General features: G+C 41.2%; 2 protein-coding genes across 3 annotated transcripts; both read right to left on the bottom strand.

Annotated features, from left to right (window-relative positions):
- Positions 1 to 638: 638 nt before the first annotated feature.
- ccnl1a (cyclin L1a) lies at positions 639 to 8357 on the bottom strand. Its single transcript, XM_006637456.3, has 11 exons — positions 8060 to 8357; positions 7595 to 7669; positions 6772 to 6881; positions 4255 to 4375; positions 3975 to 4039; positions 2645 to 2744; positions 2450 to 2554; positions 2218 to 2359; positions 1977 to 2088; positions 1615 to 1713; positions 639 to 1378 (listed from the first exon to the last, which is right to left on the bottom strand). Exons 1-11 carry the CDS (start codon positions 8297 to 8299, stop codon positions 1024 to 1026), a joined length of 1524 nt encoding a protein of 507 aa, XP_006637519.1. The 5' UTR covers positions 8300 to 8357; the 3' UTR covers positions 639 to 1023.
- A 3413-nt stretch (positions 8358 to 11770) lies between these two features.
- On the bottom strand, positions 11771 to 17856 carry ankrd67 (ankyrin repeat domain 67). Of its 2 annotated transcripts, none has more exons than XM_015360626.2 (4): positions 17171 to 17856; positions 15587 to 15884; positions 14131 to 14680; positions 11771 to 12895 (listed from the first exon to the last, which is right to left on the bottom strand). In XM_015360626.2, exons 1-4 carry the CDS (start codon positions 17277 to 17279, stop codon positions 12422 to 12424), a joined length of 1431 nt encoding a protein of 476 aa, XP_015216112.2. In that variant the 5' UTR covers positions 17280 to 17856; the 3' UTR covers positions 11771 to 12421. The 2 variants fall into 2 exon arrangements, with proteins under 2 accessions (XP_015216112.2, XP_006637625.1); XM_006637562.3 differs by having other exon boundaries at positions 15587 to 15843; positions 17171 to 17260.
- Positions 17857 to 23935: the final 6079 nt, after the last annotated feature.

Genomic DNA, 23935 nt, shown 5'->3' on the forward strand with positions numbered 1-23935 from the left:
TAGCTTCACAAAATAGTATTAGCCTGTTGGATCACAGGGATGCCTCAAGGAATGTAAATCTACACTATCAGGAACTTTAAAGATTTATTTAAAACTAGCTGGATGCTAAAACTAGTTTTCAATGTTTGCTTGGTGAACTGCATAAAAGATTTGGTTACAAATCTGAAATGTAGCAGTGATCTTAAAGGAAGGTGGTTTTGGGGAAGAAAAAAAATCAAACTTGTAAATGTTTGTCTGCACAGATTAAAAGTTCACCTAAATATGTACCAAATAGTTTCAATTGTATGGGTCACACCTAAACTAAAACCATTATCAATTAACCTTCTGCTTTAATACTTTAAACCTTTCAGAAAAAAAAACAAGCTATTTTTAAAGTCTAATGGTTCTCATACTTGTGATGAAAACAGAATTCTAGTACATTACAGTAAAGCAGTGAAAATGTGCTCATTTCCATATAGAAGCACAAAGTATAATTTAATAAAACCCCCACACTTACAGTTTTTCACATACCGGACTTCCTTCATCTGTGTCATATGTGCAAGCAGGACGCACGCTTTAAAAGTGTAGCATGAGGGAGTCCAAATCTACAAATGGTCTTGCATAAATACTTTCCAACTTCCAACTCAGAAGACTAAACATTGAAATATTCATCATTTTATTTTGTAAAAATCAGACATTACCACGTGCAGACTAAAAACCAGTGTAACAAATTCAACATGGTTCTAACAAAAAGTCTTAAATAAAGTGTCTGCAGCCAGCTGTAAAAAAATAAGGTCTATTTCTAGAGAAACCCCCTTTTCTTGCATCTGTACACACTTTTGCATACATACAACAAATTTTATACTGTCCAGGTTTACAACTTCAGCTGTGCAAATCATGACAATTCCTGAATTCAGCTTTTAAAGGTTGCTTTTATAAATCAAAGCATTTTTCTTTATACAGCAATTCTCTTTACACTGTAAATGAGTACTTTCATGTCCATAACTTACATTAAACCATTAAAGAAAAAAAGGCAGGCAGCGCTCAACGCCTGTGCCTGCTGTGTCCAGAATGGCCGCCGCCGTGATGCTTGCTTTTGTGGGTACGGTCGTACGAGCGAGACCGTTCCCGACGGTCTCGGTGGTGACCTCTCTCGTGCTTGTGCTTCTTGGCAGCATCGGCGCGGTCTCTCGATTTACTGTGCGAGCGCGAGCGGCTCCGAGACTTCTTCCTCTTGTGGCCGTGCCTGCTGGGGATCTTGAGGTCATCGTTGCGGTGTTTGGTCTTCAGGTGAGGGGAGCCGTGGTTCTGGTGGCGGCGGGGCGTCAGACTCCGGCTGTGAGATCTGCTCCGAGATCGCGAGCTGTATGTCCCAGACCGACTTCGTCTATTGTTGTAACTTGTGGGGGGGGGAAAAATGGAATAAGCAACCACTTAAGTGACAATGAAACTCACAAAACCAATCCTACTGTTACTGCCAGCAGCCATTTCCTATCAAAACCTCTCAACAAAGTCAACGGAAGTAGAAAGTGCATTATCAAACTAATCTGACATCCTTAGAGATTGTTTCATCTACTCAAGGAATCACAGATCATGGGAGGCCACACTAAACCATAGCAAAGCCGTCGAACTTACTGTCTCCGAGGTGACCGAGAGCGAGACCTTGATCTTGTTCTTGACCGCGATCTGCTTACACTTCGACTGTTGCGGCTTCTCTTACTTTCCTTCCGAAGACTAAAGGAAAAAAAAAGTAAATTCATTCAATTGTATTTATTATTAAAATGATATAAAGTTCACCACAAAATTAAAGCCAATCATAAGGGCAGAATGCATTATCAAGCATTTAGGAGACGAGCAATTCTGTGGAAAATTCCACATCCACCAGTACTTTCTAGAAAATGTTTTATATACTGTACACCAGCACTTGATAATTTAAAAAGCCGATCTTAATTGGCAACTTTAACCTTTAGCTCAGTAAAAAATGATTTTGTCCTCACCCGTTGTGAGGGCTCTTCGAGCTCTGCTGTCTGTCTTCTGGTTCCTTTTTGACAGCTTTTAAAGTCTGAGTATTAGGAGATTTTTCATCCAGCTTTGGTTCTCTTGGAGAAGCTATAAAAAGTAAAACAAAAACATTTAAGTTTGCACACAATGTCTCAGAATGAATACAAAACCTTTTAAACCAAGTAAACTGGATAAACTACTTCAGGCTGCCAAGCATAAACACCTTTGGTGACTTACATGGTTTTGAACCAGGGGAAAAACCACCCAAGGTTGAAAGAGCTGGTGTCCCATCAGGGTTGAGGCCTTTAGCTTTCAGCTTAGCTTCCTGTAGAGCCACTTTGCGCTTTTCCACCTCCTTTTCAAGTAAATCATAATTAGGCTGAAAGGAAACCAAAAACAACAAATTAATAATTCCCGTAACATTAACCCCCCTCACCCTACCACCAAATGATACTTCTGAATTGTTCACCTTCTTTCTTGTGTAAAGTTTCAAAGTTGTAATGCAGATCTCCTTTATCTCGTCTTCAGTAGCACCAAACAAAAGATACCAGTGAGGCTTGCAGGGAAGTGGAATCTGCAGATTTTAAGCAAAGAACAAATTGAACAGACTGCTTAATAACAAAGGAAAATAAAACAGACTAGGTGAACCTAGCAACGCACTCACCTGAAGAGCTCTTGCAGCAAGGTAGATACAGGCACAAGCAATTGTTTCTGCTTGAAATCTCACAAACACATTGGTTCGCAGAGAGTCATTCATATAATTCCTAGAATACAAACAGAACAATGTTCCAACATCTCCCACCTGTTTTAAGGGAACTAGGAAACTACTACAAAAGTAATTGGAGACTCAATTTAACTTGTCCTCTATTTCTCTCAAGCCTGTCCAAGGACATAAAACATCCATTCTTATAGGAATCATGAAAGCAAACAGTTTAATCAATATTTCACTGCAACAATGTTTTCATTTAAATAAAGAACTGACAATAAGATACTGGTAGTTTTGGTGAAGGATTAACTGGATAATCCAGTTAATGAATGATGTTCTTTGTAAAGTCTAGAGAAAATCAGTTGGTCAGAATAGAGAAACTATTAGTCAAAGCACTGAACACATCAATGCTCTTGGTTAGAGGATATGCTCTAACAAGTTATAGGGCAAATGTTTTCTTGCTTTATGATTTCAGAAAAAAATGTAACGGACTGAAAAGACCCTATATTTAAATTGTACCAAAATGAACACAAAAGGGAAAAGATTTTACCCACCTTCATGTTAAAGTCTAACCTGTAAACTGCTCTTAAAAAAATCTAGAAGCTACATAATTTTCAATGTCTGGCAACATGGCTAGGCTTGAGCTGAAAAGCTTCAGCATCTAAATTTAAAAAGTGCTCCATTAAAAGAGATGAAATTTTACAGATCATGCTCTCTGCTTGAAGACAAAACCCGAAGAGTTGAGTATGAAAACACTTCTTAAAACCAAGTTCATCTGTAATATACAGACCATTAAAAATGAAAAGATTTCTACCTCCTTGATGTTAAAAATGCGCACTTATAAATTCTACATTGCTACTCAAAAAATAACAATTACATCTGGAAGCAAAAATACAAATCCTTTGACACCCATGAAAACAAGATGATGTTGCCAGATGGGTAAGGACCACTTCAGTGAATCTCGGCTGAGACCTTGCACTGGATTGGCGGGAGAGAAGGGCAGCCAATTGGGAGATTCCTGAGGTCATGTGGTTGAAGGAGCAGAGTTCAGAGGGCAGTATGAGACTTACCATCATGGACTACCCTTTAATCAAAGAGTAGAAAGAAAGGACAAAGTTAAATTGAGTTCTCCATTACATTTAAAGAAAAAAACAGCCATGATTTCACAAAGACATGTTGAATAAGCAATTCCATGAGATGCAGAACTGCAATGTTGCCTAAGTTAATGCAAGAAGAAATACATTTTAAAGACAAGAACACATATAATGAGTAAGCTTAATTTACTTACCAGGCTGTTTGGACCAGAGTTTGATTTTTCTCACATTCAAGAACTTGAAGGTACATCACAATTATCTGAAATTAAGCACACAGTGCACATTATAGATTTGAAAAAGTTAAGTCAACCATGCGCTGCTCAAAAGTTGGATTTAACCACTAAGCAACTGGAGCAAGAGCAATCTCTGCTGGAATGTACAGAACCCCTTTTCTGATGCCTCTTGAACCCACAACCTAAAAGTCAAGCTGCTCTGAACTTGTAACATCCTATGAAGTTCGCAATTTGAACTCACCTTGTGCGGATGCTTGACATGAACGCAGAACCCCAGCTCCTTCAGCACTCTCCTCTCTGCTTTGATTACTTGGTTTTTGGTGTTAATGTAGTTCTGATCAAGAATCAATGGTGTTGGTGTCCTAATTTATAAAACAAAATAAAAATGCATTTTGCAGGCAAACAAAAAAAAGTTTGTTCTAGTTCTATTTTCCCTTCCAACCAACTAAAGGCAACAGAACCTAATTTAAACTCCTGTAACTGCAATATAAGCTTTGGTGTTATGCTGCCCATGTAATACTTAGTGTTAAATCCGGTATTTCCACACATGCATCTATGAAAGTAAACAAATGCTTACTTGCACAGCATCACAGCTTTGACAGGAATCAATTCCAGTACAGCTACATTCAACAATTTAAATCTTAAATCATCCTTTATAGCCTGGAAAAGCAACTTCTGAGATAATCCATTTTTCCCCAAATGTACAAGTCAGCCTCCGGGTAACAGAGGTAAGAACTAGAAAACCACACTCAAGCCTATAAACGTTTTCAAAAACTCCAATCCTACAGAATCCTATATATATAAAATTCAACTACCATCTTCTACAATCAAATATTAACTACCAGTCAACAGAGAAGAAAGCTGTTAAAACTATGAGAATACCCAACTCACAAATGCAAGATGTGCTAAATCTAGTTAAAACTAACATCCTCTACTCCATAACACTTCTAAGAGAAGCCCTACTGGACAGAACAGGTCTTATTTGAGCTCAGCAAAAATTGTATATGTGAACTGACATACAATGTGTTTGATCAATACAGGAGCCAAACTTCAATGACAGGACTGTATTTGTGCAAACAGGACAAAAAAACCTACTTTGCAGTCCACTGAAATCCTACATAAAGTTCGCACAGAACTCCACCCAAGGAGATTTGAAAATCCACCTGCCATCTACACATTTATCGTCAATGATGCACAGCTGCAGTCACAAAAAAAACACAGGGCAAAAAATGATTTGCTTTATCATTTTCCAATGCAAGATGTTCAGATATGCGGCTGCTTTAAGCTTCAATATCTATATTGCTCCCTATCACTTCAAGGAAAATACAAAGGATTAAAGAATGAGTTAAAGAGGTCATGTTTTAACCTTGTGTAACCGTTTGCAATTGCGATAGCCACAAAAGTACTACAAATAAAACATACTTGTCTTTTTCGGATATTTCTCTACACTACACGTAATGGCACGTTTCACTTTCTACAATCCGAAGAACCATTTCAAAGTCTTCAATTAAGCAAGCAATTCCAAGGTGGAAATGGACACTAGGGTGTACTCGGTTTTAACAAGAAAAGGTTAATATTAAAAGTACATTAACTTCAACCCTTAATTTCAAACCAAATCGGCTCAAGTATGGGATTGTCAGGTTCTCGTCAGGAAAACCCATCAATTAGGTACTTAAAACACAAGACAACTTATGTAATAAATCCTCTCTTCAGTTTAAAAAGGGTATTCTGGAAAACTGAATGGAAAATTAGCAATTAATGCAGCAAAAGTGAAAAATATTTGATTTTATGAATATTGTACATTATAATGGTGCTCTTATACCAGTTGAATTATTCACAAACGCAGGCAGGACATTAAGTCTACACTAGTTTCAAAATCTAAAACCTTGTGGCAGAATCCCAATGTCAATTTTCAACATGTATGGGGGATACTTCATCAAGAGGTCTTAAAAAAAATAAACAAGACGTACATGCGAAATGTATTTCTGTGAAAGCCATGGCATGTGTTGCAAATGTACCACCTGGACAGCAAAGACTAAAGCTTAGACTGAGATACAGGAGTTTTCCAGACGCTTTCACCAGCGGCCAACCTGACAGTCCCCGATTCCAGTGACCCGTTCTCAGACCACTGGCTTCTTCATGGGGAATTCACTGTTGCCATGCCGACAGCTTCATCTCTACGTACCACTCCACATCACCCAGGCTTTGGTAAATGTAGCTGGTCGCTGTTAGTTGGTTGCAAGGGAAAAAAGAACTGAAGTTAATACCATGGCCTAACTTTACCCTGAACAAGTTAACACAAAAATAAGGTAAGGACGAAACATGTACTAACTAAATTCGCTCACTAATTCTCACTTACTAGAATAACATATTCAATTCTTAAGATGGTAACCCAAATTTCAGTCACTATTAGACAGTGAAACACACCACACTAGGTAAGCATTTAGCATATACAAAAATAAAAACTTAAGATGGCTTACAAAAAAATCTAGAGAGCAAAAAAAGATTACTTGCCAATTAATTTCAAAGTTTATAGAGAGGGAAAAGCATATTACAGAGTATTTGGAGTCTACTTACAAAACAGTAGTGCATAAGTTCAAGATGTTTCAGATTTTAATAAGTCTATTTAAGAGATAGTTTAACTTACATCAAAAATGAGAGCAATTAAAACTGTAAAAAAAAACCTGATATGGGGGAGAGAAAACTGACAATTGAGGAACAAGGTTACACAATTGAGGGACTTTAGAATAATGCTTACCTTTTTCCTCTCAGCTGCCGTAAGTGATGAAACACATTTATCACATCCCTTATACGCCTTGGTGCTTCTTCAATCTTTGAGGCGAGATTTACGCAAGCCATGGCAACAATCTGAAAACAAGTCATTTTAATTAGGCAACATGGGTCCTCAGCAGAAACACAGCAATTTACAGAAATCATCGGGACACTTTAGGGGGGGCTGTCATTTAACGCGGATCTTCACGCATGCCCTTGCAATCCTTTTGGACCCCATCTTATCTGGACTTGGTACATATTCCAGATCCTATGTGCACAACGCTGAGACAAAGGGCTGTAAAACACGCTGGGCCTATTCACCGGATGTAGGCCCCCACACCTACTGCTAACGGCTGCTCGGAAGAATGTGGTGACGTCATTTGAATTATCCGGCAATTTTAGTTTCGCTTCCTCGCCCTATTAACTCGCAAATCACGCGATCAAATGCATCGATATATCACGTGTACCGTACAAATAAATTAGACCTCGTACATCCATACACCGAAGTCACCTTAAAAACTAACCATCGAGCAGGGCGACAGTCCGGCCTTTGTTCTTGCGCATCTCTTACGAAGTAAAAAAAAAAACAACAACCACCGCTTTTTAGTTACACTCTACCACCTCGGCTTTAAAACGCGGATCTTTTTCGTGGACTTCTATTTCGAAGTCCACGGCTGCCGCCTTTTTTAATCGCCGTCTTGCGTGCTTTCCCGAGCGAGGCCAGCCTCACTGGAAACGTGTTACACAACATGGCGCTCCGCCGAAAGTGCGCACCGCTAGTTCAGGCACGGGAGGACAAAAGAACTCACCTCAAAGCTGTGTTTCACGTAGGACTTCGAGTAGAAAAACCGGTGAAAAAGCACTTGCCCCGTAGCCATGGCCACCTACAGAACGAGGAGGGAAAAGAATGTCACAAACGACATCACAACGGCCCGTCTTGCACAACATGGCGCCCGCCATTTTGTCATTTATAGCCTCTTCGCCAACAGGAAAAGACAACACTACCGCATTCCCGCGGATCGCGATTCACCGGGGAAATATTCTAGAAAAGCATAGTAACTACTATCGCAATCATAATATGTGTTCTGCGGTGTTTATCGGGCACTGATGCCTGTTTTGGGGGGTATTACACACTTAATGGACAATGGAAACTACGGGACAGGTGGCTTTAAAAAACCCTGAAATGAACCAAACTAAATTATTTTCTTAAATAATAAGAAAAAGAACAGCCAGAAAACGAACGCTGCCGCGCCGTGGGTCGGTTTCTCACATACCTGTGGCAGCCGGAGCAGAATGCCGGCCGACTGGATCAGCTCGCAGCCCAGGATACGGAGGTCGGTCTCGGCGTGGAGGTCGAGGCCATCCAGCATCGACGGCGTTGGGGAGAGCCTCTCCTCCGGGATGAGGGAGTTGTCGATGGTGAGATAGACCTCGGAGTAGAGCTTGTCGCCGATAAGTATCCCTTCATTGGCGGCAGGGATGGTGGGGACAGCAGAGACAGAACCGCCGGCCATCTTAGCATCAGTCGAAAGTACTCAACTCGGCACCCGCACCGCGAGTAGGAAAGGGACAGCGGTGACGTAGGCAAGCCGAAGAACACCGACACCAGGCGCGGTGAACTGTATCCGCCCGCAAATAAATACAACCTGGGGAGGAAGTAGTCCCTGTACTCCTGTTGTAGATTTTCCAAAGTTAAATCGTGGAATGAAAACAGGACTGTTTCGTTTTTCAGTTCAACACAGATGGCTTTACACACACTTTTTCTGGAATTATATAATTTGTACACCTTTTAATTATTATAATGAAAACAAAACTGACAATAAAGGGGCACAAGCAAGTTTTCGCTGTTCTTTGGCTGTTGGTGTTTCTTTGTTTCAGTTTTGAGGTGTTTTTTGTATCGTGTGGGGTTTTATCTGATTCTTATTGTTTTAAAATGTTTAAATAAAAAAAACCCATAATATAACTTGATCATACAGCTACAAGTGTATGATATTTAGCGACGGCGTACAGGAGTAACTTTTAACTTCTATCAAACTGAAAAATGATATGAAGAGAGGACGTTTTTGAAACCCAAGATACGATAAAAGCCTCTTGTTATGTTTAAATGTGTAATATTAAGAATATCGATTCTGTGATGCTTTTGTTTTGTTTCTATGTGAGCCAGCGTGTGTGCTGTACTCTAATGACTGAAAACACGACACAATACAGTAGGACCAGAAGACATGCTGTCCTCACAGGAATATCTCACCCCGTTATAGGGGCGATCAATTGCGCTGATTGTTGTTTTCTGACTTTTTTTAATAAAGCTGTCAATGATTTACAAGCACATTCTGTGTTACATGCGAGTGCAATTTCAATTCATGCAGTCGTTTTTGTCTGCGCGATTTTACATGTCAAGCGTCTCCCCTTCCCCGTCTTCCAAGCCAACACTTTTAACGACATGTGCATTTCAATAATCTACTGTTTCGGGATCCTGTGGTCACTGCTGTCGGCCAGCGAGGAGTAGCACGCAAAACGCCTTTTGAAACCCTTCACCCACCCAGTCGTGACTGGGGAAGTCCCCGCGACCTCGCACATATCACTCCGCCGCCGCTCCGGCCGTGTGACGTCAACCGCTCTTTTCCTGCGAAATGGACCCTGGGAAACGTCTGTGCGACGTAAGCCGAGCGGCGTTATGGCGGCCGCGGTGCCCAGACGCCCACTTCGCCAGCCGCTGTCGTCACTTACCGGCTTTTGTGCTCGGTTTCCGGCTTCTCTTTCCTAAGACCCGTACGAAGCAAGTCAACGTTAGGGGGCGGTAGGCAAGGAAGCGAGTTTGAAGTTTGTTGCGGAGTTCGGCCAGTGTAGTTTTTAAAACAAGACGGAAAACGGTGAAAGACTGGCGGAGGTGTGCGGTTGAGCTGAGAGGGACAGCACGTACCAAATATATTTGGTTCCTCAAAGTCAAGTAAAAGTTGTGTTTTGAAAAGGACAGGTATACAGGCGAGTGGCAAAAGGTGAAACGTATGTTGGGTGGTTGATTAAACAACTCCTTTGCAGTCATTTCTTTGTTCCAGTTAACTTTTATCTACGAGTGTCACACATTGCATGTGTAGTGAAGGTGGACTTCTCGTCTTTTAACCAGAAGAAAAAAAAAATTTAGAAGTAAAATTTGGTTGCTAGTAGCTAATGGGATGATCTCATCCAGCCATTTCTTGAAAGAAACCGGATTTTCGGCTTCAACAACATGGTTGACTCCCACAGTCCTTTGTGTAAAAAGTGCCTCCAGTTCTTTGTTAAAAATGCACCTCCCTAGTTTCCATCTGTATCATGTGGTTCATGTTTCTCTATTGATTCTGAGTCGATTTGGTTGTCTTTGTTAGTGCATTTGAGCATTTTCAATAAATTAGTAAGGATCCCTCAGTCTTCCAGGCTTCAGACTAAAATTATTGCTAATTTCTGGAGTGATTCTAGAGCTACAACATAATTTGCATAACACGGTGAGCTAAATTGTATATAATATTCTAAAGTAGGTAATACTAGTTCATTGTTCAATTTTAACAAAACATTCCATGATTTTAATTCTTCTCTTTTAACCGTGTAAGTATTCAGTTTGTCTTCATTATCACTTCCACATAGCCTAGAGGGTGAAAATAGTCTAAAAACACCTGTCGTTTGTCATAAGCAGATGTTTCACATTTCACGCCAAGTGCAATGTTTTCCATTTTTATATTTGTAATTAACAGTTTTGCCACCTGCAACACTATGAAAAATAAAAAAACTGATTCCTAGACCTTGTAAGATCTTATGGTTTCATTTTTTTTGCTTGCCAGGTTACATCTTGCTTGAACTGCTATCATTATTTCAAATGGTGCACTGCAAATGTACAAACCTACATGTTAAGGGTCCCTGTGATTTTTTTTTTGTCTTCGGATCCCACTCCTAAACACATGAATGCAGCAAATTAGTCATTTATAAGTGCACTTTTCAAGCACACTGCTGAAGTGAGTTTCCTAAAAATGAAGCTTTAGACTAGACATAAAATCAAAATTTGGTTTAACGCCTGTGGTTCAGAGAATAGATACTATGACCAATGTTGAGGAGACAAATGGAGGAAAACTGAAACAAGTTGATGACTTTAAATACCTTGGATCAAAACTGGTAAAGGGAGGAGAAACACTGGAGGCAGTAAAACAAAGAGTGAAAGCTGGATGGAACAAGTGGAGAGAGATAACTGGAATAATCTGTGACAGGAAAATTCCCAGAAAGTTAAAGTGCAAAATGTACAAGACTGTGATTAGACCTGTACTACTATATGGAGCTGAATGCTTGGCAGTTGGAAAGAGGGAAGAAAACTTGATGAGAAGAACTGAAATGAGGATGTTGAGATGGATTCTGCAGATTTCAATGAAGGATAAGATCAGAAATGAAGAAATCCGTAGACGATGTAGGGTGGTGGATGTGGTTGAGAAGATGCGAGAGGCGAGGTTACAGTGGTATGGACATATCATGAGGAGGGATGTTGAGGAAGTAACAAAGAGGGTAATGGAATTTGAGGTGGAAGGTAACAGAGGAAGAGGCAGGCCTAGAAAGAGATGGATAGATTGTGTGAGAAAAGATATGGAGGTATGTGAAGTGAGTGAGGAAGATGTGCTCGACAGAGACAAATGGAGAAGAGCAACCAAAGCAGCTGACCCCAGGACAGTCTGGGACTAAGGCTGTGAAAAAGAAGAAGAAGAAGAAGAAGAAGAAGCCTGTGGTTCAGAGAATACAAAACCAACACTTTGACAATGACCAAGCTGGGGGCTACATTTCATTAGGAGATCGATCTGAGGACCATTTGGGTGAGTTTCCTGTTCTACCCAATACTCAAAAAGTCATAGTGAGGGGGTACGAACAGGTAAAACTCGTTCAACCTGAAAATCAGCCCAGTTGTTTAATTGAGATCCTAACAATGTGGGCAAACACAAGCGAGTGGAAAAACAAGAAGACTTTTTCAGACTGAGTACTCACTACCCTGTGGTTAAGTATTTATTTTAACAATAAAACCTGGTCTTAACCCAAGGAGTTATTCTCTCTGATTATATCATGTCAATTTCACTAGAGTTGGGAGTTACAGTAGAACTGATTTTTTAAAATTAAATACAATTAGGAAGGCAGCAAAGGAACAAGTAAAGGTTTATTCCATGCTGAAAAGAGAAGAAAAGAAACGTTTCGGCTGTGGAGCCTTCTTCGGTGGGAGGAGGTGTTGAATGTAATATTACGTCGGAAACAGAAATTCCTCTTTTATTAATTATTTTCCGGTTTTCATTTTTCTGTAGACTGTGTTACTCAAAAACACCATTCACGGAAGTGTATAGAATATGAAATAAGAAAACATTAACATGGACGCCAGTTGTTTTCACGTTTTCTTTGTTAACTCATAAAACGCTTTTAATCATCTCTCTGTTTTGGGGGGATTTGTGACCCCACAATTGTGCTGGTGAACGTCCATATAGCCACAGTCCGTGTACAGAGCTCTGATTTCCCATTCACAACATTAGAAAGAATAATCTTAGCATCCCATTAGCAGTGTTGCACAAAAAGCACATGGACGTGTTGCAGAATTCATCAGTTCGATATTCCGTCATCTAGTTTTCTCTGTAAAAGCCCGTGCGCTACTGCAAACTGAATAGCACGTGTTTAACCTTCGGCTTTGGATGAGGCTTGCTGTATCCCTGAATGACCTGCAGAGCGCCGGACTGCTTGTTCTCCAGAGCGAGGTCTAGAGCCGTCTCCTTCCAGTGCGTCTCCAGCGAGGCGTCGGCCCCCTTGTCCAGCAGGAGCTTCAGCATTTTGCTGTGGCCCCTTTCCGAGGCGAGGTGCAGGGCGGTCTTGCCCAGCCGCTCCTTGGCGTTCACGTCGGCGCCGTAGTGCAGCAGCAGCTTGGCCGCCTCCGCGTTGCCTCTCAGGGCGGAGTGGTGCAGGGGCGTCATGTGCAGCAGGTCTCTGGCGTCGAGCGCGCCCCCATGCAGGATCAGCAGATGCACGGCCACGCAGGAGCCCACGCCCGCCGCGAGGTGCAAGGGGGTGACGAGTTCCTTGTCGGCTTCGTCGGCTGCGGCTCCTCCTGTCAGCAGCTGCTGTATGATCTGGGGGGGGGGGGAGATGAAAAGGCATGAACTGGGTGAGCCGCGCCGCGCTGTTCGCCATCTGTGCCCCTCTGCTTCAGACACAGCAAAAACAAAAACAGCTCTGCAAGGGGAATGGAGGCAACCTGTCGACAGTCATTTCTGGGTAAAAAAATCAGAGTTTCTCATTTAGTGTTTAGCAGAGCTGTGGTTTATGCAAACATTATGTCACTTACACATCTTGACACAGTGCTGACGGAATTTATCTTACAGTTACTCACACCTCTACCGCAGTATACAGAAAGAGCATCTGGAAATTCTCAATGACTCCAAAACAGCTCTTGGTATGGTAGTCAGAGCTATTGTCTCGTGACGCCTGGGGCCTGAGCTCTGTTCTGGCCTGGGTCTCTCGCTGGACTGACTGCATTCTCTCCACATGCATTGGTTTCTGTGCCCAGGCACCTGCAGGCTAGTTTAACTGATGTCTTTAACTGACCTGTGTTAAGGGTTTATGTTTATTGCCATTATTCTCATACACAGGTACTGTATATGGTATAACAAAATGCTATTTACCTAGCTCTCAGACGGTAAGCAGTACAAAAAACAACAACAATACAATTGTATAAGAAAAGAAAGACAGAGACAACAGGCAATGTGTAGAACAACATCAGATGTGCAAAATCATACTTCAGCAGAATGGAATAAAGGATAGAAAAGTATGGGGAGTGAGCTTCTTGACATGTGAGGTAGAGGTAGATTTCAATGTGTGTTGGAGTTTTGATAAAGAGAGAAGGCACTGTTAAGGGTTCAGATCGTGGGTGAGAGAGGCAGGGAGTTTGATAGTTTGATAGTGTGGGGGGGTTAAAACTGTCTCCAAGTCTGAGTGTGTGTGCCCTGTGATGGACTGGCGTCTGTCCTGGCTAGGATGAGGTCCCAATTTGCACCCTATGTGTCTTTTAGAAGTGGTCTGTACTAGGATTGGTGTCTCTCTGGTACAGGATGGATGCTGCTCTTGAGCTTAGCATTCTGCAGCATTCAATAAATGTTCATTATTTGTTCTGGAGTTGTTGAAAGAGAGTGAGAGAGAGCAGTTTCCCTTCCTAAAACCAAGTCTGTTTTTGCTGGTTGTCTACGTAATTGGAGCAACTTGCAGTCGACTGAAATGTACCGCGGCACTAGTTTTATAACCGAGGTCCTGAAGAAGAAAGACTGGAGATGAGCATGCTTCCACGAAGGGTTAGGCAGAGGCCAGTCACCTTCTTGTTTCCAGCCGCGGCGCAGAGATGCAGGGCGGTTTGCCCGTTTTCGGTCTTGGCGTTGACGTCGGCCCCTCGGCTCAGCAGGTGCGCCACGCTGGGCTCGCTCTGCGCCAGCGCGGCCAGCTGCAGCGGGCTCATGCCGTTGCTGTCCCTGTCGTTGACCGCCGCGCCGCAGCCCAGCAGGAGGTCGGCCGTGGGGAGCTGGCCGTTGAACGCGGCCCAGTGCAGAGGAGTCCACCGGTTCACGTCCCTGCCGTCCGCCTGCGCGCCGTGCCTCAGCAGGGCCTGGGCGGCGCCCAGGTGCCCGTGGGCCGCCGCCAGGTGCAGGGGCGCCTTCCCCGAGCACGAGCGGATCTCCTGCGACGCCCCCAGCTGGAGCAGGTACTCCACCACCGCCGTCTGTCCGTTCCAGGCCGCCCGGTGCAGAGGAGTGCAGGCGAAGAGGTCGCGGCTGTTGATGTCCGCGCCCCGGTGAAGGAGGAACTTGACCAGGGCAAGGTGGCCGCAGAAAGCCGCGTAGTGAAGTGCCGTCCAGCCCTGGGGGTCCCTGCGTTTCGATGCAGATAAAGTGAAAACAGAGAAAGAGCTGGGCAGCTCATCCTTCATCCTCCTGGATTACAGCTGGAACGCTCATTAATCTTCTTCAAGCACACAAGCCTGATCTACACCAAAGGTTTGCAAAACTGTGGTCCACAGTATAATAATAATAATCTTTACTTTATATAGCACCTTTAACTGTGGCTTCTCAAAGCGCTTTACAGAAGGACAAGAAAGATTGGTTGTAAGACAAAGAGGCAGCGAAATACAAAAAATAATTTATTCGAATAACAACTTTCCTATCAGTTATAGAAAGGGATTGGCTACATTTAATGAAATCATAACTGTATTATTTACTGTTAACTTTCTTTGTAACCTTTTTGAATGATCTGACAGCGCTTCTTGTTCTTTTAAAGCAGTTCAGTCAGGGGTTCCCACTGAAAGAGATGGGGTCCACAGCCTGGGGTCTCAGACTGAAATTCTTTATATCTACACTGATTATAATGTGCTGGCATATATTTATTTTAAAAAATCATGGATCATAGATAATCTGGTAAAAAAAACACAACAACAAAGTAATTAAAACAACAATGTTATCCATATAATAACAAGCTAATGATTACAGACAACACTGATCGCCACCAGTAAAACTGGATTATCTTTATTGAGGAACAGAAACACCTCAGTGTGTAGTGTTCAGTTTACATAACGCGTTAAGAGAGAGATGCACTGGCGTTCTGTTATGTATTAGTACAACATTTTATATTTAAATCCTCGTTGCGTCAGTGTGTTTACACCTATTCCATACTTTAGTTCTGACTTAACAGATATAGCGTTTAACATCCACTGTAGGTGCTGTAGCAGACTGGACCGATTAGACATAAATGATGGAAAGGTGTAATTGTTCAATACTCACTGGCAATCAATTGAGATCCCTGCTTTGAGAAGGGCTTTAACCTGCTCCAAGCACCCAGTCCAGGCAGCCTGGTGCAGTTTGCTCTGGTCCATGGCAGGGTGATGGACTCCTGACTGAAAACGAGGCCATCTCTGGAGCTGCCATTCCTTCAGACTGGGAGTTCTTCTCCACCTCTTCTCTACTGCGTGCAAAGAAACCGAATCATGCAGCTCCATCCATTTCCAGAACACTTCAGGCCCGGCTGCCATGGCCAAGGTCTGAAAAACCGAATCATGGGCCTTTACTGATAGCGTCCAGGCTGAAAACAGGAAGAGATAGACAGAGAAGTGCAAGTGAAGGAGCCCCTTTTCTGATTCCGAGCAAAGGTGTGCTCAAGTCCAACTGCACAGGTTATTTTCTGGAATGAGGTAAGGAGCTAAAATGACCAGCAGGGGGAACTAGGCAGCAAAATGAGTCTCAATGTAAGGAGAACAGTTGTAACCCTTTCATGCACCAGAAATGCTTTTAACTCAATACTTCCTCAAGCTAGAACTATAACTGTCGCCATACGTAAAATGACATATGCATGAAAAGCCAAAAAACGAATTGTGCTGGTTTCTTGTTGCCCTGGCTTGGAGTTCAAAGATAATACAAATTGGTTTAAGTTGCCTTTTTGCTCACTGCGCTGCTGTTAATAAGTCCTCTCTGAGTAATGTTCCATCACCTCCCAATATAAGCTGCTACCCAACAGTTGCGGTGCTGTGATGATGTGGGAAATAGCTGAATCTAGAGGACTTCTGCCTTATAATTTAGAAGCTGGTGACTCACAGCAGAGGTAGGTAACTATAGCAACAGCCTATTAGCAGTGGGTTCTGTTTGATTCTGATTTTCATGCTAAAAAAATCTTGATAGAGCTATCAATACCACGATTTTCAAAAGAGCCGTTAAACTCACACATACTGTAGGAAAAGAAAAAATATCTGTAGTTACTTTCAGCACTTGAGTAAAGAAAGCGATTGCTCCCAACGATATTAATAAGTTAATTTATACCTTCCTTAGAAACTGAGAAAAAAAATTAATCAATGAAGAGTTTCTATGTCACAAGTCTACAAGACACACATGACACCCCTTCTACTACATACAAATGTACAATGATACACAGACATCTGGAAAACATCTTACCACTAATGTTTCAATCCAGGTTCCTCTGAGAATTTGCTCCCACACAAATTCCTATGATCACCCTCCAGGTGAAGAAGGTAGGGGTTGCTCCAGAAATGTTTTTTTTTAAACTTTTTAAATAAATCCTGTTTATTGTAAAACAATTCTACCTTTCCTCCCACTTGCAACTGTAATACCGGCATTTTAAATTTGATTTCCAAATACCATTTATTATTTCAACACCAGCTTCTTAATGTGTGTTTAAGCTCTTTCTGTACCATTAAAAGCAATCGGACGTCCTTGCCTTGCTATGAAGATGGACTTAATTTACAGGAAAATTAACCATTTGTAACAAACATACGATGGAGCATATTTGTCCTAGGAAGATGGTTAACAGCAGTGTACTGTCTGTGAACCTCAGATTACAATTTAGAAGTTGCCTACCACATCTATCCCATCCAGCAGTGTTTTTCATTCCTCCATTGTTTCTGATGGGGAACACCTTCTCGGAGCTATGCAGAACAAGAATGCAAAAAGTCTTGTAGGTCAGCATCTTCTGATATGAGCCCGATGATGTTTGCTTTTTTGCGTGAGGTTGCCATGGAGTGTCTTATTGTTCTTTCTACACTGTATAATAAAATTTGAAGGGGAGGGGAGGAAAATCTAATCTGTCAGGCTACAGTTGTGCGCATGCTTAATTCCTGTAGCTTGACCAGAGCACATTTGCCTCAGGGCACACTCAATTTACATTTTTGTAAATTTACATTTTTGTAAATATCTTGGCTTCTGCAAACCCAAGATATTTCCAAATCAGCATTTCTGAGAGATTTAAAAAAACTTGCTCTCTGCATAATTCCTGAATTGAGGCTTTTATACATATGTATGAGATGAATACTTCTATTTTAAGTAACAATCCCATCTAAATCTTTGTTTTACATGGGTAAAATGATAGTGCTGCAAAGAGATACAAAGACTCATTGTCTTTGAGCTTTACAACAAAAGATAGAGATAAAAATGATTTTATTTCTTTAAAAACAGAAGACAATTTTGTATCGGAAGACTCCATCTCAAGGAATCATATGTATTGTTTTTGTTTAAAAACTCTCACTCTATGTAGCTGCTAATCTGCTACATAACATGATTTTCTAATCTGAAAATAGATGTTACAACAATCCATGCAAAACATAGATGCAATCCATCCAAGTTCTTTTTTTGGGCGGGACGGTGGCAGTCGTCTTTATACTTTGTGCATGAAATTCTATCCTAGCAACTAACACACAGGCCGCTGTTGCCATGGTGACCGTAATAATACCCTCTCTTCATAGCTTTGTTGACACTGTTAGATACTTTGGAAGATATAGAAACGGAGATCACAGAAACGTTTAATATTGAAATGCAGGCACTTTTAATCATAGTCACTAATTGTTACGGAACAGAACTACACGTTTTCTACAACAAAGCAGTAACTCACTTAGTACTTTTAAACCCTCCAAGGAAAATCAATTTTACGATGTAATTGGATTCTTAATCTTTAATTGTGGTTACTATAGCGTTAATCACGACAGTTGCCTAACGGTAACAAAATCTGAGAAACGTCAATGGACACGATATTCCAGAGTGCAGCTAGGACAGACTGTTCATGGCCACTAGAGGGAGCCTTAATCTTGTGCTGTATTTAACATGGGGATAAAAGGAGAAGTGGAAATCAGGAGGGATTTCTTTGCAAGTGTTTTGAGTGTCGAGAGAAAGATATTAGGCAAGCAGTCGAAATGAATTCCCTGGAACCCCTTAAAACACTGTATGGATGGATTAAGACAATAAACTACCAGCAGTGTAGTTAGTTAGGTAGACCAACTGGCTTCCCGTAGTTTTGTAACCTTCATTTGGTTCCTATGTTTATATTACTGTTAAATTGGAGACACATATTACTGTGAATTAATTTAGAAAAAAAATGAAACTTTCATGTACTGTTCCTTTATGATGATTTCTTCTGCATTGTGGAGCATTTTTTTTCTGTCTCCGAAGGAAACTTGTGAAAGTCCTTGTGTTGAAAAAAAAAAGCAGTTGATTGGTTAGTAGGGTTTTCACATTTTGTCTGATTATTTAGAGAACATCCTGGCAGGGCCCAGAAATGTAACCGAACCTGCATCCCTGACACTCATCCATTCTCTCAACGGCACATCTTCTTGATAAGCAGCTCAAAGCCTATCCCGAAAGCATCAAGCAGGACTACAGACACCAGTCCAGTAGAGGGTGAACACGCACAGGGAGAATTCAGAGAACACGAATAGCACAGACAGCATGTCTCTGGAAAGTGTGAGGAAACCAGAGTGAGTTCCCAACGTTGCCCATGTTCACATGGGGACAACATGAATCCTCCGAGCAGTAGGTGCCCCAGGCTGGAACCAAACCCAAGACCCAAGAGCTTTGAGGTAACACATCACCATTCATCTCTTAAGCTGGTTCACAACTCAGAAGTGCAGGAATGGACCCTATGCGGGTTCCAAGGTCAGGGTCAAGAGGTCAGCGAAAGTCCAAAGCCAGAAGGCCATTTTAGTAACAAGAACCAGAAACACAATCCAAAAGCCAAGGTCAAGAAACAGGCCAAAATCCAAAAGTCAGGCAAGGAGTCCAGGAAGAATTCAGCAAAGGCTAGATCAAGGGCCCAAAGAGCTGACAACAATACTGAACACAGCTTGAACAAAGAGCAGGGTTTAAATAGGTTTGGGGAGGGGAGGCGTGGTGATGTAGAGGACACTGGGTAAGCATGTGTGAGCTCATTAGTTTGAGTTATGTCTGATGAGGTTGAGTAATGAGCCGCCTTAATTCAAAGCAGGGATGGGTTTCTGCTGTCTGCTTGATCTGCACGTCTGCTGCACAGATGAAGTAGGCACTAGAGGTTGAGGTGCCCTCTGGTGGTGGGATGCTGGGACTGTAACATCATCCTTAATCTATTGTGTTGGTGAGCCAGTGGGTAGGTAGTACTCTTCTCTCTGGATCAGGATTTCTAAGACAATAACCCAGTATAATGACCCAGGACACCAATGTGGGAGGCAGTGTCCTTTGGGTAGAGTGCAGGAGATGTTAAACTGAGGTTTGGACTTCTTGGTCATTAAAGATGGGACTGCGCTATTTTCAAGAGTAAAGGTCTTAACATATGGCCATCAGCCATATCACCCTGCAGCTCACAACTGGCATCCCACTGAAGCTCAGCAGGTGTAAGCCTGGTCAGTACCTGGATGTGAGACCTCCTGGGAAAACCTAAGGTTGCTGCTAAGGTCTGTGTGGGTCCTTATGCCCCAGTATAGAGATGGGGACACTATAGTATAAAAAAGGTGCTGTCCTTCAGATGAGATTTAATACTGAGGCCCTGACTCTGATCTCTGTCCCAGGGTGTTCCTCGAAGAGAGTAGGGGTGTCACCCTGGCTTTCTGGCCAAATGTCCCATTGGCCTTTACCAATCATGGCCTCCTAATATTCCCATTCTATCAACTTCATCACTCTGCACTCTTCCCCACTGATAGCTGGTGTGTGGTGAGTGTACTGGTGCACTATGGCTGCTGTCACATCATCCAGGTGGGGCTGCACATTGGTGGTGGTGGAGGGGAGACCCCATTACCTATAAAGTGCTTTGAGTGGAGTGTCCAGAAAAGTGCTATATAAATGTAAGCAATTATTATTATTAACCCTCAGTTAGGCTTGTGACAAAGATAAAATTCACCCTGGGCTTGCACAGCCTGGCCTTCTTAAAGATCACCCTTAATCCAACTGTTAAAGCAATTCCTCCCACCTTGCACTGATCTCCTGTGTCCTGGGAGCTGGTGAGTAGGGCCTGCTGTGTATCACCCAGGAGGAACTGCACTACACTGGTGGATGATGTTGTTCCACTTCTATATGTAAAGTGTTTTAGGATCCTTTTGGGATGAAACAATATAAACTGCTACTCTTACATGAACAAATCATCAAATAAAATATGTTTGCTGTATTCCTCACTGCTATCTGAGAACAAAGCTTCCATTGATTAACCTCAGACATTCTTGCTGTCCATGAAACACAGAAATCAACTTACAGTACCTGCATTTTGATTCTTCTTCTCTACAGAAGTCCATGCTTAGTCAAAAAAGAATTTCCAGCTTCTGTTGTTCCTGTTGTATAGTTTTCAGGCCCTTACCAGCATGGACAGTATGTAAAATGCTTCCAATGCAAACAGAGTCAGTACAGTTTGATTTCTCATCTGGTTGTGTTAATGTAGCGATTGTCTCTAAGGGTTATCTATAAACTTTTGAATGAAAGCTGATAGTGACCAGGCTATATGCTTGGAATGCAGTTGTTATTAAACACAAATTATATGGCATACCTGTTTTGTGTTTCACATTTGTTTCACATTTGCAGTTCCCAAATTTGTGAGCACATGTAAAATTTAATCTTGGACATTGACAACAACTGGTCCCCTGTTGACAATCTCAGAGAGGCCTTTCAGTGCTCTCTGAATTCAGCAGTGTCTGCACTGTGCCTCAAACGCTCTGACTAACAGCAGACTTGTATTAAGTTCTGTACTATGTAACTGTTAAAGACATTATGGAAATTGGCAATATTTAGAAAAACTAGCTATCTAATGAGACAAGAAAAATACTACTGTCTGTAAATTGTCTACTATTTACAGAGCATTCTTCTCATCGAAGGTTATCTTCTTTTTAAAAAAGAAATAATACAATTTAAAGAGTATTTAAATTATTCCGTATTTATTGTGAAAAATGTAATTTCTGACTTTGTTGCCCAATACTTTTGGAGGTATTTATGCAATCACTAGGATAATTAATTCTCCCGGAGAATGAAATAATTTTTTTTTTAACTGAAACTCAACATTCTTTGCATATGCCTTACTGATCCTGTAAATATTAAAGATTGAAACAGAAGTTTTGTAAAACTTAAAATTAAAATTTAGAAGGAAATGGTTTCATACAAGTTGCGTAAAACTGAGCAAATTTGATTTTCTAAAAATCCGGGCTGTGTGATTCATGTTCAGATGATTACTTTGTGCATACATTATTTATACTAAAATAGTGGCCTTGGATTTATTAACTTTCATTAAAGCCTCACATTTGAAACTTTTGACGTATTAGATTGCAACACAATAAACCTCAAACCTAAAAGCACTGAATAAAAAGGCACCAGCAGGCACAGTGGAAGAATTGTAGTTGGTTTAAATGACTTGGCTTCAAAGTGTTAATACAGTTACCATATACTAACAGGTAAAATGAGTGAATGCAGTAGTTATTGCCATAAGAGGATCTGTACACCCTGCAAACATTACACCATTACAACATTGTGGATCACTGTGGCTCAAAATTGTCTTCTAAACAGTTTTTCAAACACTCTCTAAGCGTTTTGCTGCTTATTTATGCATGTAATTGCATTTCCGCTGGCATTTCTTTCAGCATTTTTCAAGTGACTGAACAAGTCTCCTATTCTGGGATTGCTTGGTCATCCTGTTTGTTATTGAGCACTGAAGCCCTGTTTGGTGTGCTGTGGTCTGAAGGAACCCCAACACAGCTCTCGGGATCTGGCAATGCCTTTGTGTACAAAAAACAAATATCATAGAAATATTTATATTAGCTGATTAAGAAATTATCCCTCAAAGGATATTCCTATCACTTAATGTTCAAGCATGTTAAATGAATGATTATTTATACAGGCAGAGAGGGGGAAAGATGTGTGAATTCTCCCATTCAGCAATACTACTACTACTAATAGTAATATGACAATAATAATAATAAACATTATTTTATATAGAGGCTTTGAAAGTAAAGACTTAGAGAGCTTCACAGTAAGTGTAAAAAACAATTGAAAAAAGTTAGAAGGATAGATTACAAAATAGGCACATATACTGTACAGAATATAGAAAATCAAGTGGTTAATAATTTCTTACACTTACGTAATATAGCAATATTACTAAAATAGCAATCTGGCCCTCTGCCATGGCCAGAGAGGAGAGATTGCACAAAGAAAACTGTACCTGGAGCAATAATCAAAACATGGAAAAAATAGAAATAAAGAATATTTCAGTTTTGCAAAAAGGGCTTGCAATACTATTACTCCAGAGAGTGAAGTACTGTCTTCCTGTGTCTGTATCATAAGATGTTAATACATCCACTTTTCAAAATGTTTTGCTCTCATGTATTACTCTCTTAATAAACTCGTCTTATTTTGTTAAACTGCATTTAAAGTGTTTTTTGTGCTTATTCCACCTCTTGCCAGTTCTCCAGCTTCAAAACGTGAATATGCTGTACATAGTGGGCCACCCCAGCTCAGGCGATATCTCTGTGTTAAACAGAGAGGGATATACTTCTTCTCACTAGGCAATTGCGTTACTTAGATCAGTAAGAAAAAAACATTGAATACCTTCGGGAAAGGCTGTTCCAGTAAACCAACAATGCATTTAAGGCAGTTCATTAACATCACCAAGTGCTGAACTGGAACCTGGTTTAATTTACGGATTAGTTAGCAATTGCCTACTCTGAAAGGAACTGCTTTTACTGGACTCCTCTGCTGTGGTTTCTTAAAGCTGCAAGAGCCCCTAAACTTAAACAAACAAAGTGAAAGAAGGAAATTATCTCAACAGTGTTGCTGCATCTTTACTGCCACACCACAGCGATGCCATTTTTCTCTTTTGAATTGTCTGTTGTTCATGTCAAAGAAAGTCGATTTGGAAGTCTCAGATGTTGTGCCTTATGTCACATATGTTAGATGTTTGTTTTGGGTCACTTACTTTTGTGGTTCAAATACCGTTCTGTCAATAACTCCTCAACCGCCTGGTCTTGATTGACCATGAAGAAACGCTGGGAAGGAAGTCAACACATGCACAAAACTAAAGAATGAAACAGCTGGCAGACGAAAAACAAGCAAAAATATAATGACCCTTTATGTGTAAGATACAGGCTGTTGAAACTGCTCTTGGCCGTACTCTTAAGAACACAAGAAAGGTTGCAAAAGAGAGGGAAAAGAAGTATCTCCTGTTCTCAGTTTCAACTGCACTTCCACATAGTTTCCACTTGTGCCCGCTGGCTCATGTGCCAGTGTTGACTCGGGAGAAGTCTGCTGGGTTGACTTTATTAATGTGTTTGAAGATATCGCTTGTGTTCCCACGTACTGAATCAATAGTAAACAGACATGACAATGTTTGCCTTTTGCTTCACAAATTAAAATTGC

This window comes from Lepisosteus oculatus, chromosome 13 (assembly GCF_040954835.1).
Source record: "Lepisosteus oculatus isolate fLepOcu1 chromosome 13, fLepOcu1.hap2, whole genome shotgun sequence".
NCBI lineage: Eukaryota > Metazoa > Chordata > Actinopteri > Semionotiformes > Lepisosteidae > Lepisosteus > Lepisosteus oculatus.

Coding starts and splice junctions, on each gene's coding strand:
- ccnl1a (XM_006637456.3), bottom strand. CDS start 8,299: ATGGCCGGCGGTTCTGTCTCTGCTGTCCCCACCATCCCTGCCGCCAAT. Junction 2,555..2,644: donor TTGCTGCAAGAGCTCTTCAG/GTGAGTGCGTTG, acceptor TAAAATCTGCAG/ATTCCACTTCCCTGCAAGCC. Junction 1,379..1,614: donor TCTCGGTCACCTCGGAGACA/GTAAGTTCGACG, acceptor CCCCCCCACAAG/TTACAACAATAGACGAAGTC.
- ankrd67 (XM_015360626.2), bottom strand. CDS start 17,279: ATGCTGACCTACAAGACTTTTTGCATTCTTGTTCTGCATAGCTCCGAG. Junction 15,885..17,170: donor TGCTGGATGGGATAGATGTG/GTAGGCAACTTC, acceptor TCCTGTTTTCAG/CCTGGACGCTATCAGTAAAG. Junction 14,681..15,586: donor GGGATCTCAATTGATTGCCA/GTGAGTATTGAA, acceptor ATCGAAACGCAG/GGACCCCCAGGGCTGGACGG.